The following is a 25,826-nucleotide window of genomic DNA, read 5'->3' on the forward strand; positions in this document are numbered from 1 at the left end:
ATAAATATTCTGTCAAATGTGATTAAGAATATGCTTTTAAAAAAAGTCCAAAATCAACGAAGACATAGAAAACGAGAACTTGATAAAAGATAATCCACAAAATTGTCTCTGCATTACTTAGAAAGAAAAAGAAAATATTTAAAAAGAACAGGATTAAAAACATGGAACGAAGATATAAAAATGCTAGAAATTTTGGGTGTTAGATTAATGTCATCGCTTTGTGTGAGACCATCACATCGCTTAGTGGATGTCTAAAGTAAAAAAAAGGTCCATTTTGGTCTTTAGAGCAAGGTTTCTTTTTATCTAACCTTTATCCCAGGTAGGTGGATTCCAAAAATAAATAAATACAGAAATAAACACAAGAAACAGTAGGAATATAAAAATAAACTAAATATAGTGAAAATATGGTAAAGCCAGCTTACCAAGATTCCTGGGACAGATTTATGAATAAAATAGAAAATATACGAGGACATGGAAAACAAGAAATAGCCTATAGGATATTAAAGAAATTAAATAATAAAGAGAAATACAGCACCAGTATGTCTAAGAGAAGGGAAATAATGAATATATTACAGAAATTTACTTATAACCTAAATTTGAAAAAGAAGCAAAGAAGATGCCGAAAATAGAAAAGTAAATGGACTGGATGGTAATAAATGCAGGTCATTGAAAGTAGAATATTTAAAACGAAAGTTATCAAACAGTTACTGAGGAAGAAATATAAAGTAACATCATATTAGTAAAAGCTAAGGTCATACCTATATTTAAGGCATTATATGGAAATAAAAATAAAATAATAAATAAATCCTCTGTTAGCACACCGATTTTCAAAAAATAGTGGAAGTTATTCTTGTAAATTGGCGAGCTTCCTGTAACCCCGTGTAGGCCACTATTGCTGAACCCACGGCTATCGGTGATTTTATAGCGGAGCTCAAGTATAGCAGATAGATTCTAATTCCTAACACTCACATTGCTGTCTGAAATCATTAATTCTAAAGTCGTTATGTTCTTCTGAGATGCGGTATCTGATATAAAGAACGGGTGTTAAATCTAGAGTAACAGTTTTGAACACAAATGGAGGAATACCATCTGAATCATGAGATTCAGATGGTATTTTGAATCTCATGATTCAGAATTAATATCAACCCCCCCCCCCCTCACACACACACAGAGCGCACTGCGGCTACTGAGCCCACCTAGCGGCAGGTTTTGACAACAAACTGCCATTTGCCACGTTATGCTATGAACATTAGTCGTCGAGTTACATTCGCTGAACAGAGCACGTGCACAAGCTGTTCATCGAATTAGTGATAAAGTGACAATGGAAAAGCAGTGTGTATGTGTGTGTGTGTGTGTGTGTGTGTGTGTGTGTGTGTGTGTGTGTGTGTGTGTGTGTGTGAAATTTTGCTGCAAACGTGGTAAAACCTTTAGAGACATTTCAATTGCTTAACCAAGCATGCAGAGAGGACTGTATGAGCCAACCGCAGTGCTATGAGTGGTTTAACACTTCCATTGCCAAGCTGAAAATTGGAATTTCGTGTGGTGGGCAAATTTTTTTTATGTTTTTATTTAGTTAGCGACGTCCACGCTATAACGCGTGATCGGCCGTTTGGTGAAAACTCGCATCACGCGTATCGTTCATTGCCAAGCTGAAAATTGGAATTTCGTGTGGTGGCCAAATTTTTTTAATGTTTCTATTTAGTTAGCGACGCCCACGCGATAACGCGTGATCGGCCGTTTGGTGCGAGCTCGCACCGCGCGATATCGCGTGATTGGCAATGAACATGTTAAACGTCGATGGATGAGTCGATCAAAGATCAAGATGATGTTGGTTGTGTTTATTAATTGGAAAGGTATTGTCCATTATGAATTCGTACCATGTGATCGGATGTAAACAAAAAGTTGAACCATGAAGTTTTAGCGCGTTTGAGGGTGTGCACAGGAAGAGGCCTGAATTGTGGGAAAAAACCAGATTTGGATTTTTGCACCACGACAATGCTCATCCGCAGTTATATTGCTAAACATCAGACATCCGTTGTGCCCCATCCGTCCTACATCCTATTCTCCGGACTTAGCCCCAGCAGACTTTTCCTGTTTCCCAAAGTTAAAACCACTTTGAAAGGACGTCGTTTCCAAACCACAGAGGAGATTCAGGAAAATGCGATAAGAGAACTGCGCCATCACAGAAAGTGCATTCCAGGAAGCATTCCAACAATCGAAGAAACGTTGGGAACTGGGTATCGCCATTAGAGGGGACTACTTTGAAGGGAACAGTGCTTAATATGTTGTAAAATGAACAATAAAATGAACACGCCTTGTATAGCATTATGGAACAAGAAGCGTTGCCATAAGGCCGTACAAATGAGATAAGTGTAAAAATTATAGAGGAATTAGCATATTAAATACAGGTTACAAAACATAATAAAATTCTGAATCAAATACTTTACATCATCAAATACTTTACTCTCAGAAAAACAATACGGTTTTCGATCAAGGAAATCGCATGAAGATATTATATATCGATATGCGAATGCGATCTTCCATGGATTTCCTGCATTTCAAAAACAAAGTATTGAAAAGAGCTGATGATTTAACTTGGAAAAACACATTTAATCCTTACAGATTTTTATAATATACGAGGAGGAGATGAAAAGTTCTGATAAACACCAAGAACAAAACTGATATAACCACAAGAAAGAAAGAACATATCTTAAAACTCTTTAACTCCCCATGTTTCATGCTGCAAGAAAACCGCAACTGAGATTCACCGAACTTTGTGTGAGACTTTAGTTGACTGTGCCTCAGCATATCCGACAGTTGCTAGATGGGTGGTCATGTTTAAAACTAAGTATCATGAGACAACAGATACCCCCCAGGTCAGCAAGACATTCCATTGATATCACATCTGAAATCATCGATGCAGTGCATACCATGATCCTTGTTGATAGACGAATACCAGCAAAAACATTGCAAAGACTCTGGAGATATTCAAGAAACGAGTTGGAGTCATTATCCACCAATATCTGGACATGCAGAACTCTCAGCGAAATAGGTCTCCAAATGTTTGAATACCGACCAAAAGAGAGAACGTATGCTGTCATATTAAGGGATTTTGGGTCATTTTGAGAAATCAGGTGCAAATTGTTTGGCTCGTATCGTGTCTGCTGATGAAACATGGCTTCATCACTATGACCCAGTAACCAAACAACAGTCAGTGGAGTGGAGACACAAAAGTTCTCCATAGTCAATGAAGTTCCGCTCCCAAACGTCAGCAAGGAAGATTCTTGCCATTGTCTTTTGGGATATTGATAGTGAAATCCTTACCAAGTACCTAAATAAAGGTGAAAGTGTTACAGAAGCAGTTTATGCAACATCTCTGAAGGAAGTGAAGATTCTCCACGGGAAAATGAGCAGAGGCGTGTTTCTTTTGCAGGCTTCTTACACTGCTCATGAAACTCAACAGACAATACACAACTTGAGCTTTCAATTTCTACCTCACCCACCCTATTCGCCAGACCTGGGCCCCCATTTGACTATTTCCTATTCCCAAATTTAAAGAAGCACTTGAAAGGAACAAAAATTACCAGAAATGATGAAGTCATATGTGCAGCTGGGGACTGGTTTGTGCAACAAGGGAAAAACTTTTTCTCAAAGGATTGCAAATGATGCAGCACTATTTTAATAAGTATATAACACTTCATGGGGTATATGTAGAATAATGTATAAGTTACATGGTTCTACCTCAATTCCTTCATGGTGATTATAACAACTTTTCGGCACACCTTCGTATATACTGTATTACAGAAAAAAAAGGTATGAAGCTAGCAAGATGATTGATATTAATACAATGCAATATTTTGAGATATCATCTGAATGGATCCAAAGATCAGTTTATGAATTAAATAAAATAAGATAGCATACAATCTGAAGATCTAAAAAAATTCAACATTTTAATTTTTGAATTTGAATTTTGAATTTGAAAATTTGAAGATCAACATTTAAATATAAGGATGATAGAAGATCAAAAACAGTCAAAAGATCAAACAGTAGAACATGCGATGCAATTTAAATACTTAGGTTGTATGATAACATATCTGGAAGACAAAAGTGTACATGATTTGTCGAACGATTAAAAGTACTTTGAATTAAAAAAAAAAGAGAAATACAGTTTACGTTTTATAAAGGCAACCACTGGCACTCTAATTATATTACAATGGTTCAGAAAATGTATATGACATGGTGATGAATTTGAATGGAGAAAACTGTTTAAAATGCACCCTGAAGTGTAAATGAAATTTTATACTGAGATAATTATACTTGCAAATCTGCACTGGAACAGAAGGATGTACAGGAAAATGGTTTCTTGAATCAATTGTATTAAACCTTATATCCAAATAGGAGATATTAATCTTAGTTCTTATTCTACACAGATAGTATTATCCTTCAAGTCTACAAGTGAATATTTTTATTCAAATTAAATAATTACTGTCAAGATTTGGTACGAAAAGCAATAACAGAAAACGTAAACGATGAAAGTAGGCATAAAAATAGAAAATATTAATAATATTTATCAGTTGTGAAGCTATATAACAAGACTAACATTATAAGTACTTTAATTAAAAATAGCAAGAAAATAACTACAAGCTACAGTTGGGGGGATACGAGTAGGAATTCTTAAAAGATTATAGTGTAAGAGATGATCATTTTAGAAGTGACAAATAATGCATCAATTTGAAAGAAAATTATTGATATATTGTGTATAATTATCATACCTTCTAGTACACCCCCCCCTTTTTTATGTCATCTATCCTATCCTATCCTGGTTTACATATAGACCTATCCTTTTACCTTGTAGGCATTCGGAACCGAGAATTCTACGGAATAGGTTGGTTGCTCCTTATTCCAGGAGTGTCTTATGACTGTAGTCGTGTGTATTCACGGGGCCGGTTTGCCTGTTCTGTGAGAAAAACCGGAGTTTCCAGGTGATTAAACCCTCTACCTCCATATGAGACCGGCTAACTCACCTTTAGTCGAAAGAGACAGATAAAGGTTCCTCACATCGTTGACAGGAATCGAACCCAGGTCTTTGTCTATACTGACTGAGCTACGGAGACTCTTTTGAATACAGCAGGAAATTATAACAAGTTCGACAACTGCTCAGATTCTGAAGAATGCTTTGTTCCTCCTCTACCCTAATTGAAGTAAACAAAGAGATATGTTTCAAGAAAAGGCTTCCTTATGAAGAAACCTGTAAAACCCTTTAAGTTATATTTCTATAATGCTTAAACCATTAGGTTTGGTTCTCAAACTCCAGATTGGCTGGGAAGGTAAGCAATTTGCTTCCCAATATTGGGATTTTAATTTGCAATGCTAACATTGCAATAGTTATGAAAATGAAATCATGTCATTTTGAGGTAATGAACATCGATCTCTTTTGTACTTTATCATGCTTGCAAACTTTGAAAGACATTTGAGATTGTCAGTAGGCCTTTTTAGTTGACAAGTTATCAAAGCTAATCAAACAAGTGCATCCAACGACCTGCTATTTTTGCATTAACGAATATTTTAAAAGTTTACCAAAACTAATAATTAACAGCACTTGAGAAAAGAAATAAAATTTCTAGTTACTTCTTTAAAACTATCAAATAAATCCCTTGAAGAAAATTCGAGTTATTTTAGATGCGATGCTTTAGTCTAGTTATGGGAAATAAAAAAAAAATATTGTGAAAGGTCGGTCAAGAAGATGATTCATGTCTGCGTTCAATAAAATGCGATACAACATAAGTAGACCGAACATATCTTTAACGATTTCCGCAAATATATACAAAATCGTATTTTCATATTTTTCACGAAAAATATTTTAAACCAAACATTTAACACACCTTATTGTTTTACTAGATATTCATAACAGTTAAGGATTTAATTATCAGTCAGTTTTTATCACTTTTAACATCCCAATTTTAGTTGCATCATTACAGAACACAATACTACAAATCGATATGGTTTGACGGTATTGGATTTGAGTATTAATTTATTAGTTGATATTCGTTAAAAAACAAACTTGATAATGTATACTTTGTTAGCAGCTAAAGGTCAGCCGATAGTTTAAAAATACTTCTTTCGGATCTCCTCTAGCAATTTCGTTGCTAGAGCAACAAGAGCATAGGATGTAAAATTTTATCGCTGTGCGCATTTGTTTTATCTTTAGACACACTTAAGCAATGCATGTCAATTTTTGAAAAATTAACAGCAATCACATGCATGTACCCTGCAGGTTTTCTCTCATTATTTGAACCTCGGGTTCATATTAGTTGTGTGTGTGTGTTCGCTTCTCACCCACTTCATACTAATGGTTTGTTCCACTGTAGGGAGATCATAGGTAGCAGCTGGATAAGAGTAACAAGTTTGCTGCTTGCCTACCGAGAGGGACGCTTTTCCACGAAGGTTGCTATAGCAACTGGTGGTGCTGATGACAAGCAGTTGAGTAAGCCGGGATTGGCAGCAGTTGCTATCATAAGGCAATAGAACTTAAAGAAAAAATACTTTATATGAGCATACAGTTCAGTTAAACTCGCATTTTCAATTCATATTGACGTTAGTTTACGTAAAACGAGACAGAACTATTCAGCCATTTTTGTTAGTAATATACTCTAATTTTTGAAAATTCTGTACACTTTTATAGAAAGTTAATACAATATGAATTAGTCAAAAGGAACTCGGTTCTGGGCTTCTTTACGACAGTTTGCTGGCTTCTTATTTTGCCTGGGAGAACAACTTCTTTCATATTTATGGGGGAATTAGAGAAGGGACAATTCTGGTACACATCTGTTTTAATTAATTTTGATACATTTAAACCTACATGAAAGTAAAGTGTATATTAAAATATTAGTTGGTTGTGCAAAATTCCAGCAGTCAGGGTTTGTTTACGAGACTTGAGGCTTAGTCTGAAAATGAAAAACTAAATTAAATCAAAACAAGAATTTAAAAAATACGAAAAACGCACGCATGAACTTAAATAGTTTTTGCGTACTATATCAAGAAAGGAATAAAACATAAACAGATATTATGGAACTATACTAAATAATGAGCTATCTTTTGAATGAATTAAAGGCACTGGTACTCAGTTTTCGAAGGAGAAAAAAAATATTAAAAATAATAAATCCTTTTTATACAGTAATATTTTCCATTACGTTTGTTTAGCATTTGTATAAACAAAAACAAAACCGCAAAACAAGAACTTTCGTATAAAAACGATACCTAAATGTTAAAAGAATAGGAAATTAAAATTGCATAGCATAATATTCTAATAACACGTTTATCGGTGCTCGACTGCGAGTTCAAAACCGTTCAAAAATTTATTAATGGCATTTCCTAATTCGTAACAAAGACCAAAGAAGATGAACCAATCCATATATGGTATAAAGTTTTCTTGGAGTATTTTCAATTTATTCTTAACGACAGATGTGTCCTTCGTTTCGTCATTCATAAAATTAAAAACAAAAAATTTCTCTCTGATGACGATCATAGAGAAATCTTTTTTGTTTTTAATTTATAGTAAAGAACATTGAGAAAAGTGTGGATGATAGACGATTTTGCGTCATCCGGTGTGAGCCCACCCCTCTGCTTATTGGAAGCGTGAAGTGGGCTTGAAAAAGTTCTAATTTTGATCCCTAGAGCAGTTGAAACTGGATTATGCAACCTCTACAACACGCGTGTGCTAAACTACGATAGATTTATACTTTAGTGGAAAGGATTATGACGTTTAACGAATAAGTATTCATACGTATATATATATATATATATACGTATGAATAACATACGTATATATATATATATATATAACATTTATTAAACCAAATGCTTTCGCCAGTAATTTACTGAACTTTTCAGTGCATGAAAAAAACTCTATATGCACAGCTCGCAATACATCATGAAAATTTAAAATATAATACTAAACAAACATGCGTGTGCCGCTCAATTGGTGTCAGCATGGCCTGGTCAGTTTGAGACATCATCTCCCATTCTTATGACCTAAGAAAATTTACCAGATCCAGATGATTTATACTGGGTTATTACGATTTAAATGAGGACTAACCTTCATAGTTTGGGCAGGTTCTTTCAGAAACCTCCCAGACAAACTTAGAAGAAGAAAAAGGAGAAAGATAATCCTAGGGATTAGTTTGTTTCTTCCTGGATATCTTATAATCATTAAGAATAGTTTATGATCATCAAAGCTACAATTAATGTGTGGAAAAGAACAGGATTCCACCAGTCCTTTGTGAATATTTGTGGACAGTATTTCTATTTTTATCCATTACGAATAAAGAAACTTCCCAAATGTCGTAATTCTGTTTGAGGAGAAAAAATTAGAGTAGAGAAAAAACATTGGTGAACTTTCTATAGATGAGATCAGAAAAGTGGTTTGTAATTTCTCTAAAAAAGGCTTATATTGCGATCTCATCTGTTTACCTTGTATCAAATGCATCTCTGAACACATAAGACTCTTCTATCCAAATAAATATTGGGATCATTTTCACACCACTATCAAAATATCAGGTGCTATACCTGAAGAAGAACTACCTTGACTCACTGTCTTATCCTAGAATGAACAAACTAAAGATCATACATTTGTGATATTCGGATGAACTAATAGAACTCATCTAAACAACGTATATCGAATTTCTGCAAAAAAAGAATTGCAGAGAATGCTTTAATAACACCGTAAGTTACACTACAAGGCTCAGATCCAAGTCTGAGACAGTTCTGGAAGAAATTATTGAAATCATTTAAACTGTAACGATCCAGTATAAAATTGCAGAAACTAGTCGACTGTCTTACACAAGGATAATCTTTAATATTTTCATATATATATTCATAGGCACTGCTTTGCCGAACGAGCCACCACCATTAGTCAACTTTCATCTAATCATGTAAGATCACAAGCAACCTATGGTCACACCCATGTAAACTTCAGCTCCAATCTCATTATTCTCCTACTCATTTTCAATTCCATCTACCTATACTACTTGGAAACCGACTTTCCCATGCCAATTTCTCTAATGAATACAACCAGCAACTCTTCAAAAATTCTCATTAACAGTCTTTCATGTTCTCTGACCATCTGCCCACCCATGACGCTGGTGCTGTAGATATTGTGTCTACGGCATAGGAGTGCTACAAAGTGTCTTAAATGTACTATGTATTGAAAAAATACAATGCTAGGAAAGAATCCAATGCACACTCCTTCCCCACATGGACAAGATACATCATGCAATGTAACGAGTCACGTGTTTGTAGCTAGTATAAATTGGAGAAATATGATGTTCCCAAGTACGTGCAACTGTGTCCGGGTGAAATGGCTGCTAGAAGGGAACTGATGGAGTTTGAAAGAAGCGTTGTGATAGGACGTCATGTTGAAGACCTATCTGTTCGACAAATTGGGCCATCCAGGTGATACCATATTGAGAGGGAAGCGCAGGAAGTCGACTGCAAGCGCTATCCGAAGTGGACGACCCACCACACTCACTGAATGTGACTGTAAGGTGCTATGAAGGATAATATGAAAAATTCGCTATTCGTCAGCCGACACGTTGAATGCGGAGTTCCGGAACATCGACTGGAACACAAATCTGCATAAAAACATTCAGAACCGAGACTCATAACGGGGGTTTCCATGGTAGGACCGCAGTATGCAAGATCCACATTACCCGAATCTGCATGCAGCATCGTCTTCAGTGGAAGCTTGGAAATCTGTGTTATGGAGTGAAAAATCACGTTACACCATCTACTGAGCAGGTGGACGGGTGTGGGTGTGGAGGATGCTTGGTGAACGTCTCGTACCAGTGCGTAACCTCCCCCCCCCCCCCAACTATGAAATTCGAAGGTGGCGGTGTGATGGTTTGGTCTTGGAGCTCTGTTTGTGGTACCACGAACATTCTGGACATTCTAGACAATGTAATGCTTCCTGTTATGTGGCGTCTCCACAGAACTGACCATTGTCTCTTTCAGCAAGACAATGCACCGTGTGTAATTGCTGTAACTGCTTGGTTTGTGGACATGAACGCCACCACTGACGCTTTGATCTCAATCCTATTGAACATCTGTGGGATGAAGTAGAGCGTCGTTATGTATAATGTAAAGTATAATGAGGTTTAGGGACTCCGCCCCACAACAGTCCAGGACCTCATTATACGCTTACGGGAAGAATGGTCCCAAATTACCATTGATCGCTATCGTACCTTTGTGGAAAATATGCCCCGTATGATTGTTGAGGTCATCGCAGCGAAAGGAAGTCTTACATCCTATTAAGGTGGTCGCCATGACTGTTTGTTCCTCACACTATGGTGTTCGTGGACTTTTTACCAAGTAGTGTATCTGTCAATACGTGGTACACGTAATTTTTCATTAGGGAGAAGTTGTTAATTTTTTTCTGTACTTATTATTCCTAGTTACAGTTTCCATGCAAATATCTGTGGACACTGCATTACTGAAAGCGAGTTTTGCTATCTTTTTCACGTCATTGAAGCAGCTTGTTCGTTCGTTCTTACCCCTGATTTTAGATTCTAGCATTATTTTAGATTAATTTTTGAATTTGTGAATGATCTTATTAAATTAATATTAATCAGTTGTCTCAATACTAAATTTTTTTATTTATTATTATAAAAATTTCATAATAACCGAAATACATAAATATACTGAATTATCAATGGCTTGAAATCGTGGGGATGCTGCAACTTTCGAAATATACATACACACTTTAAGTACAGTGCATACGTGTTTGGATAAAATATCAAAATTATGGCAAAAATTAAAAAAAATCAAACATGAAAAAATATTTTTTATTATCGATAAAATTATACAGTTTGGTATAATTCAAAATTACTTTAAAATAAAATCCATTCCTTTAACTGTAATTAAAGGAATGGATTTACACTTTTTGGACATTACAATTAAATCCTTTAATTGTAATGTCCAAATATTTAAAGAGACGGAGTAAACGCGATAAGCACTACGAACACTCTACTACTGACGCAAACTACATATAAACAACAGTAGAACTGCGCTACGGACAGTGCCGCATTACGCTAATAGCTCGCATCTCACTATGACGTGCATATGCTTGCGTGCGTAGCAATACGACATTGTGGTAAACATAGTGCTGCTAGTGTTCTTCGCCCTCCTAAGTGCTGCAAGATGGATTTTTATTATTTTTTATACAAAATAAGAGAATTGTATGGGATTGTTGATGATAGAATTAAATATTACAAGCAAATATAAATAAATTAATAAATATATTTATATATCGAGAAAAATTGGGGACGCTGCAGTTCCCAGTGCCTATGCACGAGTCGCCTCTGATTATCAGCATATTCTATCTCTCGTGATTTGGTTTATTTGATGTTTTAGTGAGAAGTTTATTCATTGTGGACATACGTACTTTGAGATTTTTCTTGCGTGTGTGTGTGTGCGTGTATATTCCTCATGTTGAAATACAGTTTATCAAATAAATAAACACATTTTCATTAATTTTTTCAATATAAAAGTAAGCGAAATGCTATTCATTGCTGAATTAATCAAATTAATTACTGCAATAGAGCTCATTGTAAATGTTGAGCTTTTTTCATTAAAGCTAACTGTATTAATTAATTAGAGCTTATTTCATTTTGCCGAATTTGAATATTGAAATACCTCATGGATAATGATTTCATGTGACACTTTGTCTCAAAACGAATAAAAAAAAAACACAGTCATCTCTGTAGTAGTTTATTTTAAGCTTCTATGAATAAACTCATTTGGTTTAAATTAATAAGCGGGGAAAGTAAGCTGAAATTTACGTGGATTTCGAAATCATAGCTTAACAAAGATGTTCTGTATACGAGGAGAATCGCAACATTCGTAGAAAAGATTAAACAGGGAAAAAAGGACAGAAAGGCAGCACTAAGCTTTAGTTACGAGTTGATTATGATGGCAGTGGCGAAATTTATATTACCTAAACAACTCACTCGATTGGCGATATAACTGTAAAATGTTATAGCTTTTATTAATCTACGCTCGGGTTTGGCTTATATACTCTGGACATATGTTTTGCTAATTTTGTCACTTCAAATAGTTAGATTGTAATCAAAATTGAAACGACGACAAATTTTAATAGAGATATTAAATACTAAATTTCAATATTTCCATCCAGATAGCGAGGAATTTTGAAATTTAGTATTTAATACTAAATTTCAATAATTTATACAGCCAGAGAAGGGGGGGGGGGGTTTATCCTTCCTTTATCGAAAAGTTTATCGAAAAGTTTATCCTTCCTTTATAGTCCGATTGAACAAACAATGGGATGGAGATACATTAATGTTTCTTGTATTATAGTTACAACTTCATTAAAAAAATAATAGATAACTATGGCCTTCCTTCCTTCCTAGTTCTTCTCAGACATTTACAGACTTTCGCTTCCATATGTCAAACAACATTTGTCTGAACATTTCGCCAGACTTTTGTGCTAAATAAACCTTTTCTCCTTCCATCTAGTTGATAAATTAAACTCGTTCTTATTCTACAAAAGTTTTAATTCCCTCTTCTTTCCTGAGCGCTTACAGAATTACCTGTTCATGCTGTTGCATCGACAACAGTTATGTTTCATGACTGTTGTCAGTGACTTATTTATATTTATTTATTTCATGATTTTTATTTATTTTTCAAACTTAAAACCAATCCCTGAAGCTAATTTTGGTAGTATTGCTATGTAGAAGTTAGGTATAAAATTGGTTACTGCTTAGACTTGATGCTGTTGTCTTCCTATATATATATATATATATAGGAATTCTTTATTTATATTCTTTATATATATATAGGAATATATATATATAAAGCAAAGCTCTGATCATGGTAGGAGGGTAACAGCAACAGCCAAGCCTCAGTTAAAACTTCATTGGCGATGCGTAAGTAAAGCTAACTAAAAATTTAAGACGATCCCTAGACCACTCCTCTCTATAGTGGTCGAAAGACCGTCTCACTCAGCGTTAGTTCCACTCAGTGATGGCCTTCCACCGAGCAGAACCGCTCATATTCCGAAGAAAAGCATTCACCGACAAAGCCCTTCACCGGGCCGTGCCGGAAAACACTTTCCCCGGAGACTCAAATTGCTCCCTTAAGGCAAAAACGTTAAGAGAGCGAACTCAAACTCTCGAATCTCTGCGTCCCAAGGGGTAACAGCAACAGCCGAGCCTCAGTTAGAACTTCATTGGCTATAGCATTGCTATCCATTACCCTCCCGTCTTGTCTTCCTATAGTCCTTATAAGGACTGGCTTAAAGGGGCGAAGCAAGAATGCTTTTCATCTTCCCCGTTATCTGTAGAGGACACTGTAGGTATAAGGTGTTATTGAGCTATTAAAGCTCTGATCATGGCAGGAGGGTAACAGCAATAGCCGACCCTCAGTTAGAACTTCATTAGCTAAGCATTGCCATCCATTACCCTCCAAGGGTATTGAATTGAATGAATCAGTCACCGCATCTCACGGTCGATTGATTTATCCGTCTTCCTATAGCCTTATAAGGACTGGCTTAAAGGGGCGAAGCAAGAATGCTTTTCATCTTCCCCGTTATCTGTAGAGGACAGTGTATGGATAAGGTGTTACTGAGCAATTAAAGCTCTGATCGTGGCAGGAGGGTAACAGCAATAGCCGAGCCTCAGTTAGAACTTCATTGGCTACAGCATTGCCATCCATTACCATCCAAGGGTATTGGATTGAATGAATTCAAACCTTTTCGTTTTCCTATAGAGATTTATGTGGGAAATTAAAATAAAGTATAAATAAATAAAACATAGGTGTAGGAGAAAAATATACCTTTTAGCTGGAAATTTTAAAATAAAACAAATATTATTTTTTAATTTTTTTATATTTTTATACGTCCATACTTATTATTTTTTTGTTTTGTTTATTTTGTGGAAACAGGTGAAGAGATTACTATGAAAGCTAATGTTCTGTAAATTGCTGCGATTCAAGTATGGAATGCATCTGTTGAGAATAACTCCATCTCTTGGTCTTCTTGGGAAACTCTCCGAAAATTTTATTACACACAGGTAAGCTCAGAGAGAATTTTAAAAAAGAAAAGAAAGAAATATATGTTTCGAAATTCAACAAAAATAGTTATGCTGCTTCTTCGAGATGCCTTTACAAGATAATTCAGATTCAGAACAGTAATTGGATTCAAATAAAACACTTTCTTTTTTCTGAAGGCGTAGTTACACGCAAAAGTCTAGTTAAGGACACGATGAAGCGGGGGGAAAAAAATCCAATGGATCTTTCAGCTTCAACATGCTTCATGGGAGAAGGACATTACCGTGCTTGAGGCGCAATTATTAGTCAAGCTTAAGCATCGTTACTGCAGCAAAGGGAACAATACCCTTACACACTCAACTGGTAGCTTAATTAATACTTTTGAGGCAAGCGTTCATTATCCTTGACGAAGAGCCAGGGAAAGGACTATTAAGGTAAATGGGGGTTCATTTAAACTTAAAAGAGGACTGAAATTAATGCTGGAAAGAAAATAGTTAAAGATTATGTTATAATACTTGAAATAGTACTCACGTTTTACATGTATGTCGGATTGTAAGAAGTCGTAATTAATATAGGTAGCATATACTAAATAAAATACAGTACTGCTTATAAAGAGAAAATTTATCGTACATTTCACCTAAATCATTTTACTCAAGTAATTATTATAATTATATAAATGATATAAATGAATAGCAAATATCATATAGTTCGATCAAGCATGTCCTAATAAGGACTGTTTCTTAAGTTCTTAAAAGAACTGGGCGATGGACTGAGTCCTTGACTCTTTATCCCGTCATCTGAATGAAGTAAATCTGGATGGATAGAGTGTTATTGAGCTAAAAAGCTCTAGTCATGGCTTGGTAACGGCAATAGCCGAGCCTCAGTTAAAACTTCATTGGCTATATAGCATTGCCATTTGTCACCCTGGAAGTCCTAAAAAGGACTTTTCCGGGAATCAGGTGTTCATTCCCCTCTCTCTTCACGATAAGGACTGTTTCTTTTTGTCTAGAATCTAATGCATTATTTTAAAATATTAAAAATAATTTGGTGTGTATCGGAGATTATTGTTATAAATTTCCATTTTTTAGTTAGTCATTTATTTTATTTATGTATTATTTTATTTATTTTATTTGCTTTTATTCTATTTAATAATAAATCGGCTTCTTTTTAAAATGATATTTGCAAGCCTATTCTGGAATATTCTCTAAATCATCGCTTTTTTTTTTATTTTAAATTTAGCTCTTATTTCATTGATTATTCCTAATACTGGTTCTGATTACAGTCTGGATCTGTATTAAGGAGAAATATAATATTTATATTTTGGAAGATTTTTTCTTTCCGAAAATAGTTCATCTTGCAATCACGCCAAACAGCCAGGATTCGCAATTAACACACACACACACACACACACACACACACACACACACACACACACACACACACACACACACACACACACACACACACACACACACACACACACACACACACACACACACACACACACAACCACCGAATTTGTAAACTGATTCCTTTTTTAAAATATCTGTTTGAAATTATTTATTATTTATTATTTATTTCATATCCAATAAATTGGCGTCTTTTTTTGTAATATGACATTATACTCACAGCATCATTACTTCTGTTACCCGTTTGTGAAGTATTTTTCGTGTAATGAGATCTCATTTCGATTATGATTTGTATTTTTATTATATTCACATGCGTCTTGGGATGGATAAACCTACACAGTATTAAGTTAAACAATGGCAGAATGAATTTTTTTTTTTCCCCTTATTATGTGGAATGTTTTGTATGTGACTTGGGTATAGCACTCGCGTATCTTTTTCACCGAGTTGAGCACAAACCACGTGGTAACGCGACACACACACACACACACACACACACACACACACACACACACACACACACACACACACACACACACACACACACACACACACACACACACACACACACACACACACACACACACCGGCTAGAATAATTCGATGTGATCGGGTAGTCGAATGGCTACGAAGCCTACCGTAAACAGCTCTTTTTTTTTCCCCTCTACGCACTCTTCGCAAAGGACTCAAGTTATTACCGCTGACTCGTTGGCGCCATGTGTCGTTCCACCGAAACACGTGGATACGCACGTCATTCAATTCCTGTGCCCTCGTTCAATAGTTTTCGACTCTTCTGAACCTCTAGTCGCATTGAGAGAGAACTAGAAAGCATCGATCGATGTTTAATGGTATTTATAGATTGTTTAGCGAGTTGCTAACAGAAGATGACGAAGTTAGCATCTCAATTTTGTTGAACAGGCAAACCCCCAACACTAAATATTATTCGATCATTTCAATGATGAGTCCGTTTGGGTGTGGTATTTGTAGGCAATAAAAAAGAAATGATTGTGTGTAAAATATAACTAATGATTGATGTGATGTAATGGTAATAATAATTTTGATTATTTAAATAACAACTGCGAATAGATTGAATATCAAGACAAAATGAAATCAATGCTGATTTTCGAATAGACATCTGCGATTGAGAATGAAATTAAAACTATTGCATATTTACGTATAATATTTGAATCTAGAAGACTTCATTTAATATTATTGATACAAAACACCATAGTTTTATGTGAACGTAACTGAAGAGTTGACAGTTGTTGGGTTAGAACTCACCTCCCGTTCATTGTTGATAAAGCTGATACCTAAGTTGGGCATAGCACGCAGAATGGCCACCATGGATTGAATTGTGTTGCTGTAGACAACGGGCTTGTACTGTTTGAAATCTTCCTGTGTGAATCCACTGTCGTGAATAATCCTAGAAAAAATGTAAATCCATTAATTAGAACAAATGTATGTAGTCAATGGAATTGTTTTATGTAATAAACACGCGATGGATACAAGAAAAATTGTAGAATCATTTGGATCTTTAATATTCCCTATTTCTAATTATATTATTAACTAATAAAACCAAAACAATTTTTTTCAGCTGTACACTACTAACTAAATCAATGTACTAGCTAAGTACACTGATCAGGATTCCTGTGTATCTTTTCTCGGGCATCTTCTTATATGAAAAAAGACCGTTGCCATTTTCCTAACAAGAGTTTCTTAAAGATAATAAGACAATAAAAAATAATAATAGCATAGAAGTATACAATGCACACTTCAGAGGGCTTCAGAGAGAAGGCATATCTGCACGTACCGAACAAATAGATCAACTCATTAAATAACAGATGGACACACCTAACAATTTTATTAATGTAACAATTACTGGGAGACTTCTCTGTTAAAATTCAACGTACACCTCACGTGACTTATGTTCTTAGTAATTAGACAACTATTGCTTCTACGAACAATCGTTGTGTTTTTCTTTTTGATATTGTCTTTTGGCTTTATAAAGCTATTATTTTAAAAACAAGCCATTATTGTTTTTAAAATAATACAGTCTGTTAGTTGAAATGCCAAAATGCTATGCGGTAAGTACATATACTCGTATTTAGCATAATTTGACCAGCTGGTCACGTGTTGGTGGCATTTGCCCAATAAAAGAACGTCGATACAGTTCATTCAAATAAAAATTTTGAATAAGAAGTAGTTACTGAAACGGAAAGAAACAATCTGAAGGACTCCAGTTCATCCGCAATACTCAAATCGTAAATGTTCGATAAATTTACAAACTCTTCATGGATGAGTACTTAAAATAATAATAATAATAAACAGAAATCTAGATGTTGTTCAGTTCCTTGAACTGTTCACAGTTCTGTCGCTAAACACACGATTTTTAAAATCATTTAGGGAACTGAGTCTTATTGCTTTATAACGGTTGGTAATATCGTAATTAAATCAATTGAAAGCGTTAGAAGGGGAATATCAGCATTCCCATGACCCCACAGTCAATCCACATCACCGTTCATGCCAAATGGTAAATTCTCCAAGGGATGTATCCATATAACGATTTTAATTAATTGAAGAGCTAAAAGGTTTTCACAATTGTGAAACATCACTATGGAGCAACGCTGTTTACTGTTGTTTCATGTACGATTGGCATAATCATTAAAAGATTAGCAGTAATCACTGGATGAATGGTGAACACACACACACACACAACGGATGCTACAGACCAACAGGAGAGCGATATTGTAAGACACATCGTAACACAGAAAGCAATCTAACATATAGATGTAAAAATTACAGCTGAAAAGCCCTTATCGCGTCCTAGACAGGATTTGAGCCATTTTTTTCCTAATCTAAGGGCATTGTGGATGATATTGAGTAAGTTATGGCACGTACAAGCCAAACTTCACTCCTAACAATATTCTGGTTAGTCGTGCGTTGTGTAAGGCTCGTTGTGATTAGAAACTTATCAATGAACATCTGTAGAATGAATAGAGAAATCCTTATGCACGTCACTAAAATCAAATGGAAGCATTTAGGTACCGCATCCTCCAGTAGAACCTTAAGAATGCTAGCGATGGCATAAGGAGTGCAAAGGCTTCTTCTCGTTTGGACTAAGATCTCTTTTCAAACTGCTTCGAGGAAAAAAGAACACTAAATGGTCTACTGCCATTTTGGACTATTCGAAGTTCCATGTAGCGTTGTGACAGAGCCGCCGTAGTTTAGTTGGTATTGGTGATGCCCATTGGGTTGAAAGACCCAGAGTTTTGATACTTACTGTTAGTTTATTTCTTCTATGGAAAATTATTTATTCGTGCTTTATTACTTTTTTCCAGTTCATTGACTCCTGTTATCTTTCGGACAAACGTCCTATGAATGTTGTATTTTTTATGCAAGTCCCATAAAGGCTGTTAGTACAATGAATTTCACGCTACTCCAAGCGTCCAATAAGTGGAGCAGTGGTAGAAGTCTCAGGGTCAGGCAATGAAATTGATCTCCCACCTAAAAACATTCGCATGCATCTACGCTGTATTCGAAGTTACAGCCTGCTAACTGAAAAGAAGGTTACGCTAATCATGCGACTAACTATCTACTTTAATTCCTTCAATGTAACTTTATTTTGAATGTTTATCGTTTGCTGGTAATTTTTCAAATCTCGAAACCACTTTCATGTGATTTATTGAATAGAAAATTTTTGAAGCAAATAAACATGTAGGCATTCTTAAATTCATACCTTTTATCCTATTGACAAGCCACTTTGCATTTCACTAATTTCATTTATAAGTTTTAATTTTGTACCTTTCGATGTTATCATTAAAAACAATTGTTAATATGGTAATGCTAATTAATGTGGGCCATATACAGTTCTTTTCTTTCTTGTATTTCTGGGTAACTATTTCTAGTACTGTTGAATGATTTTTTTTGTATATTTTCCACAGTATACTCTTATTAGATGGGGATAGATAGGGAATTCAGCCTATTTTTATTCATTTTTAGTACTTTATAAAATAATTTTATTTATTTATTTATTTGTTTCATCATCTTTAAGATTTCATCATTTTTTTTCATTGTCCTTTTTGGAATTATTTTTTCATCATTTTGTAGGTTTTGTCGACCTCATTGACTGAGCGGTTAACAAATGTCCTCTCCAACTAGCAGGCGTCGGGTTCAAATCCTGCTGTGGACATAAATGTTTGTGATTGTCGGGAGATGAATTTCATTATCTAGTGTATGACCATCATCACGCTTACTGAAGCCCTGAAGTGGCTTGAACAAATTTCATGGTTGATCTATAGAGCAGAATTTTGTGGACTATGTAAAAAAATAAATAATTCCAAATAGAAATATAAAAATTAATGAACAAATTTTTATAAAAAACAACAACAACAACTTAACTTATCCATATTACTGATATGCTATAGGTTTACGACCTTTCGCAAGTAGAAGATATAAAAAGGATCAAGTTCCTTTACACTTTACCATTTATTATCTAACGTATTTCTAATCTTACTACATTATCATATAATCTTTGGAATTCTTCACTAGCTTCATTATTTTAAATATTTTTTTCTTCTAATTGCCTTCCTTTAGAGATGCATGTCCTAATCTAATTTATCCTGGCTAACTTTTTCTTATTTATTTTCGGTTTAGTTTCAATATTTTCTAGACTACCATCTTAGTTAATGTCACCTCCCGAGTTTTGATCTCTTTAATATAATTCTTAAACTTATTTTTATGCTTATGAAATCTATTTGGTTTCTAATAGAAACTGAATTTTTCCAAAAGGGTATTAACAATATGTAAGTCTTTTTACATCTATGTCCTCTTTGATTTGGTTTCGCATATCCCACTCATTTAAGGTATTATTTTTTTTATTTCTTGTATAAGCGTGTCAAGTTCCTCTTGTCCCTACAGTATTTAAACATTCGTGTGGAAATTCTAAATCTCCTCTTCGTTTTTTTCAGCGTTGTTGTATCGAATGGAACTGCCCAAAATTAAGTTAACGTTTTCTGTAGTCCTGAAAATCTCATATTTCCAAGTTCAGTGTCTTTTTCTCAATTACTATTGAGAAGAAACTATTACTATAGCATTGAAGGTTGAAGAAAGATAAAGACTACCATTTTATTGGAGAAATGGGCTAAAAACGTTGTTTCTTTAACAACATTTATAAGAAATATTTGCTCAATAATGTGACGAGTGACATTGCATTTAAAGATAAGCAATGTCCTGAAGTTTATGGAACACAGAAACTTTTCACTTAATTTTTTTCAATATAAAACTAGTTTTTATTTGCTATTTATGTCTTGTATTGTCTTGTATTAATTCTCAATTATAGACGGTGCTTATTATGTAAAAAGGTTTGACATTTTGGGGTGTTTTGAAGATTTAATCCAAACAATAAATACGTGACAAGTATTGAGAAATATAAAAGCATTCTTCCACAAGTTTTAACATTAACAGAATAATCGACTAATTCAAAAATCCAATAAAGAAGCCTTTTTGCAGTAACCAGTTAAGGTGTATCTTATCACACTTGCATAAAAGAGTGCAACAATTACATCAAACAAGGTGCAAACACCTTTGATGAAAATAGTAGTAGAGAACAGGTTAACTTTTAATTTTCAACAACAAGTCATATTCAAAACGTTACACGATAAACTGAAAGACTCAGAAAACACCAACTATCTCTTTGTCTATGGTTTATTGTGTTACAAAGCTTCGACACAATGGAATACAACCATCGTCGAATCACCAAAAGAAAAGGGAGTAAACAAGTAGGCTATACTTACAAGTATTGCACGAAAGCCATCTACTAACAAATGGTAACAATATTATTGTTTTCATCCAATCCATCGAAATCAATTTAAACAAAGTACACTAAGAAGATTTCGTCTATTTTTTCTTATGGCAATTCTCAAATGTATCTTAAAGGAAATCTGAAAGAATAGAGAATTAATTCAGATGGAAAAATACTAAATGTAATTCTTTTGTCTAATGATGTTCCTCCAATTACTCAAATCCCTTCAGAATTAAAATCAATATTACATGAAACAGATCAGCGATGCGAAAGAGTGTATGGATTGAAGATATATTCATACAAAATCAAGTGGATGAAAAATTTAGAAATAAACCAGCTATTTGTAATTGTTATAATCGTATAGATGATGATGATGATGATGTTAATAATAATAATAATAATAATAATAATAATAATAAATCAAAGCTTAATTTTTAAATTAAAGTCTAATATTTAATGGTCAGAAGATCTAATTATAACACGAAGTGCAATAGAAGGATGGAAGCATATGCAATACACAGAAAATTTGAATAAATTAAAGAATAGAAAATTCATTTTTTTCCGTGTCATAATCTTCATAATTACTTTAAACACCTCAATAAGAGATTGCTGTTGGATTCTTTAGTCTCCATAGTTCATTCAGTATCGATGATTCCCTTTGCCGAAATAAACCTTGGTTCGACTCCTGTAGAGTGCAAAGAACTTTTATAACAGCTTTTCAACTGAAATTAGTTTAGCCGAGTATTATACTTATACGTACGTGGAAGAATTTCCCTCCCGGAAACAGCTTTTTCATCCCTTTAACTAAGCAAACCAGTCAGGAGAACACACAAAACCAGTTGGCAGGCTTCATAACCTCAGCCGCTTCGGTTGTAAATCAAACAACTTGGCTAAAGCCAGTTAGATTGCCGATAGCTTCGTTGTTGCTACTTTTACGACAGTATAACCGCTCCGTTACAGTGCTAGGTGTTTTTGAACAATCTGCTAGACTGTTCAGCAGATTGTCCAAGAACACGTACTTCGTCGTTGTCTCCTTGTAAATCCTTTTTCGCAAACAATATTCTGTGATTATTACAGCTTTTTCTATCATTATTTCAAGGATTTTATATTACAATCATTCAACTTAAGATATGCAGATTGTTGGATAATTTTGGTGATTGAATGGGATATAGATGTATGCCCAAGAAACGAAATCCGGTTCTGCTGATAAATCTAAGTAAAGTGGACAGAAAACGAAATGAAAAATTACAAAGACGATATACAATGAATGTTCATTCTGTATCAAATACCGGAAGTGAAGGATACTATTAAAATGTTCTTCCTGTATCAAATATTTTGATCAGAAGGGAAGTATACAATCAGGACTTAAACTTGATTGATGACAAGCTATTTAGGATTTCTGGGGAATAGCCAGAGGAAGCATGCATGCAATCAGCTATTCTTGAAAGAGCTGATTTGCCTAGATCGTACGGGATCTGGAGAAGAAGAAGAAGAAGATTGATGTCAGACGATCATCCTTTTCTTTTTATGATGTTTCGAAGATATACTAGAAGATGTAGCATCCAGGCCTCTTAGTGTGAGGTGTGAGGATGAAACCAGAATGTTTACTGACAAACGAACAGGAAGATAATTTTCTGCATTTGCACTTTCAAAGTAGGATTTGCATTTCTAGGTGTTTTTTGTTGTTGTGAGCTGCAGTGTAACTTTTATTTCCATGAAAAATTTTTTTCATGAAAAAATGGAAACGATATCATCTCATTTGAAACAGTTGTAGTGCCAAAAGACACAAAATGAAGACGGACTGGGTGACGATGTTTTACAGTAAACGAAATATGAACAAGGATATTGTCTGAATTAATATGAGAAGAAATAGTTAAAATCTAAAGTATTCACAGATTCGAATTCAGAGATGAGTAATGAAAGCGGTTCGAACGGTTATGAAATTTGCACAGCAATACAGATAGCAAATCGATTTAGCAAAGAATTCAGCAGAACAGCTCATACAGAGGGGGGGGATTCTAATTTTGGTACTTTCCATCACGGGATGTTAGCTCTGACAAATGTACAAGTGCCAACGATGTGACGGCAGGAATCGTGTGGAATGTTAAGGAAGTTAAATGGACAGTAGTTGATGAGGTGTTATTGGCATGTAGAGTTCTGTAAGAAATAACAGATCTAATATGGATGTAAAAAAAAATTGTATGAATTTTTACTGCATTTTGTTCGATTTTAGTTGTATTTTATGGATTATTGCTTTATTTCAACATTCTTTACACACACACACACACACACACACACACACACACACACACACACACACACACACACACAGAGAGAGAGAGAGAGAGAGACCAGGAAACGTCAGTAGGTAGGTTGCAAACAAAAGCAGAACGAATAATTTGGTGAGGAAAAGTTACAAAACGTGAGCATGCGTGTCTACTACTTGTATGGTCATCATCCAGATTGCCACCTGGTGATGTATACTGAAAACTATTCACTATCGACCAGAGTGCTGTTGTTTCTTGAGCGCAAAAGGAACTTTCTGCAGAGCATTTATAAAGAAATGTATCCTGTTTATTGGGAAAAGTGTTTGTCACGTGCAGTAGTTCAAAAGTGGTCCGAAAATTTAGCCCAGACGCTCGACACGTCACGATAAATAAAACAAGCGAAATACGAATCTCAGATTATACACTTCTCCCCCTTTCTTTATCAGTCCTTCAAATCCATCAGCATGGAATTCTTTTGTCTGTCTCAACTCCGTATCCCATTTTCCAACTCCTGGTCATCAGCAAAATGTTTAACACCAAGGTGCTGTAGAGGGTGGCCAGATGTTGTAAAATGGGATACGGAGTTGAGACAGACAAAAGAATTCCATGCTGATGGATTTGAAGGACTGATAAAGAAAGGGGGAGAAGTGTATAATCTGAGATTCGTATTTCGCTTGTTTTATTTGGCATAACCTTTTTTTACTGAGTTTCCCTTGCATATACAGTTATACTCGTACATTAAGAGAAAGAAGAAAGGTCTTCTAAGCGCCTCCCCAATTCCACTATGATCTGGAATGGGGGAAGGCTCTGGGTCACTGCAGGATTTTTAGTGATTCTTTTATTACTTTCTTTAAAGAAAAATATTTAATAGCAGCATTCTTCTGATCATCACAAACGATTAGACCACATGAGGATAAAATACATAAAAAATAGAAAGATCATGCTCGATATCATCCTTCAAGATAAAAGGAGATATTGTACTAACCATTAAAAGATTCATGTGACAATTAATAGGTCATAAATGCAAGAAACAACACTCCAAAATGGACAAAGATGATATCCAAATGATATCCCCCCCCACAGATGGAACAAAGCCACAGAAAGACCAAAGAATTATTGAAACAATGAATGTGAAGTGGCTGCATCTCATTGGCATAGTAAAACTGAACTAAAAACAGCGAAAGAATTATCCGCTGATAATTTGCAACAACCATTCATTTCAGTAATTTAAAATAGCTGCTTATCTCTATTGATAACATAACAATATTTGCATTCGATTGATAATTGAATAAAAAATTGAATTGAATGAAATATTTTTTCTCTAACAAGTATTCAAAGGGAAAGTGTAATAGGTTTGGAATTTATTTAAATGACCAAGCCATCGTAGGTAGTTTTGACAGTTAATGAAATAATTTATTTTTTGTTAAGTTAACTATCTAAAAATATGAAAAAATTCCAAACATTTTGTAGTTTAATTATAATATTTTAGACCGCTTGAAATCTAATTTTTGATAGTTTTAATCTAATCCAATTGAACGAAAAAAACGGAATTTATTATGTCCATCTGCAACGTCAGTTCTTTTAACCTCCAGCGATTGTATGTAACTGATTCATTGCCTTCGTTTAATGACTTGCTCGAAGAGTATTTTATGCATTTTATGGAAATATAAACATTTATACACTAACGTCCAATTACGTTATAAAATAGTACCAATATTTATATAGGATATTCTGAAATAGAATTGATTATCAGTTAATTAATCCTAACACAGGTAGATCTAAAGAAGGAGAAATCCCTTATCTTGGAGGATGAGGGATCGTATCTATAGTAAAAGAGCAATAATAAGACCAATAAAGATCAAATAGGTTAATACAGTAATAAATCAACTTCCAAAAGTATAATTTCTGAAAATATATTCGTAATTGGATGCATAAAAGCATGCCGTTTCGTTAATTTTAAATTTTCCCTCTTTATTTTAAATCAACAAAATTATTTTGTCAAAACGGGAAATATCTGTGGGAGATGTCTGAAAAAATAATTATCAGAATTTCTCCCCGAATACATTTCTGTTTGTATATTTGAAATCATGCATTACTAAACCCCACCAGTGCCTTACATAAATCATTAAAATACAAACAAACAACACTGATCTCTCTCTCTCTCTCTCTCTCTCTCTCTCTCTCTCTCTCTCTCTCTCTCTCTCCCCTAGTCAAAATGGCCAGACTCAACGTCTCGCATTTTTGAGTCAGTCTCTCGCAACTCAAACAATGATCATCCTGTCTAATACAAATTTA

At 34.6% G+C, this 25,826-nt stretch overlaps 1 protein-coding gene across 1 annotated transcript in view; it reads right to left on the reverse strand.

Annotated features, from left to right (window-relative positions):
* Positions 1-25,826, reverse strand: part of LOC150103361 (guanine nucleotide-binding protein G(o) subunit alpha) — a 147,855-nt gene that overhangs the window by 73,056 nt on the left and 48,973 nt on the right. The window contains exon 3 of the mRNA XM_090397356.1: positions 16,746-16,887. Coding sequence (XP_090253482.1) covers positions 16,746-16,887 — 142 coding nt within the window. The remainder of the gene's footprint in view (positions 1-16,745; positions 16,888-25,826) is intronic.

Source organism: Typopeltis vanoorti, chromosome 9, assembly GCF_054136105.1.
Source record: "Typopeltis vanoorti isolate ZY-2024b chromosome 9, IOZ_Tvanoo_1.0, whole genome shotgun sequence".
Lineage (NCBI taxonomy): Eukaryota > Metazoa > Arthropoda > Arachnida > Uropygi > Thelyphonidae > Typopeltis > Typopeltis vanoorti.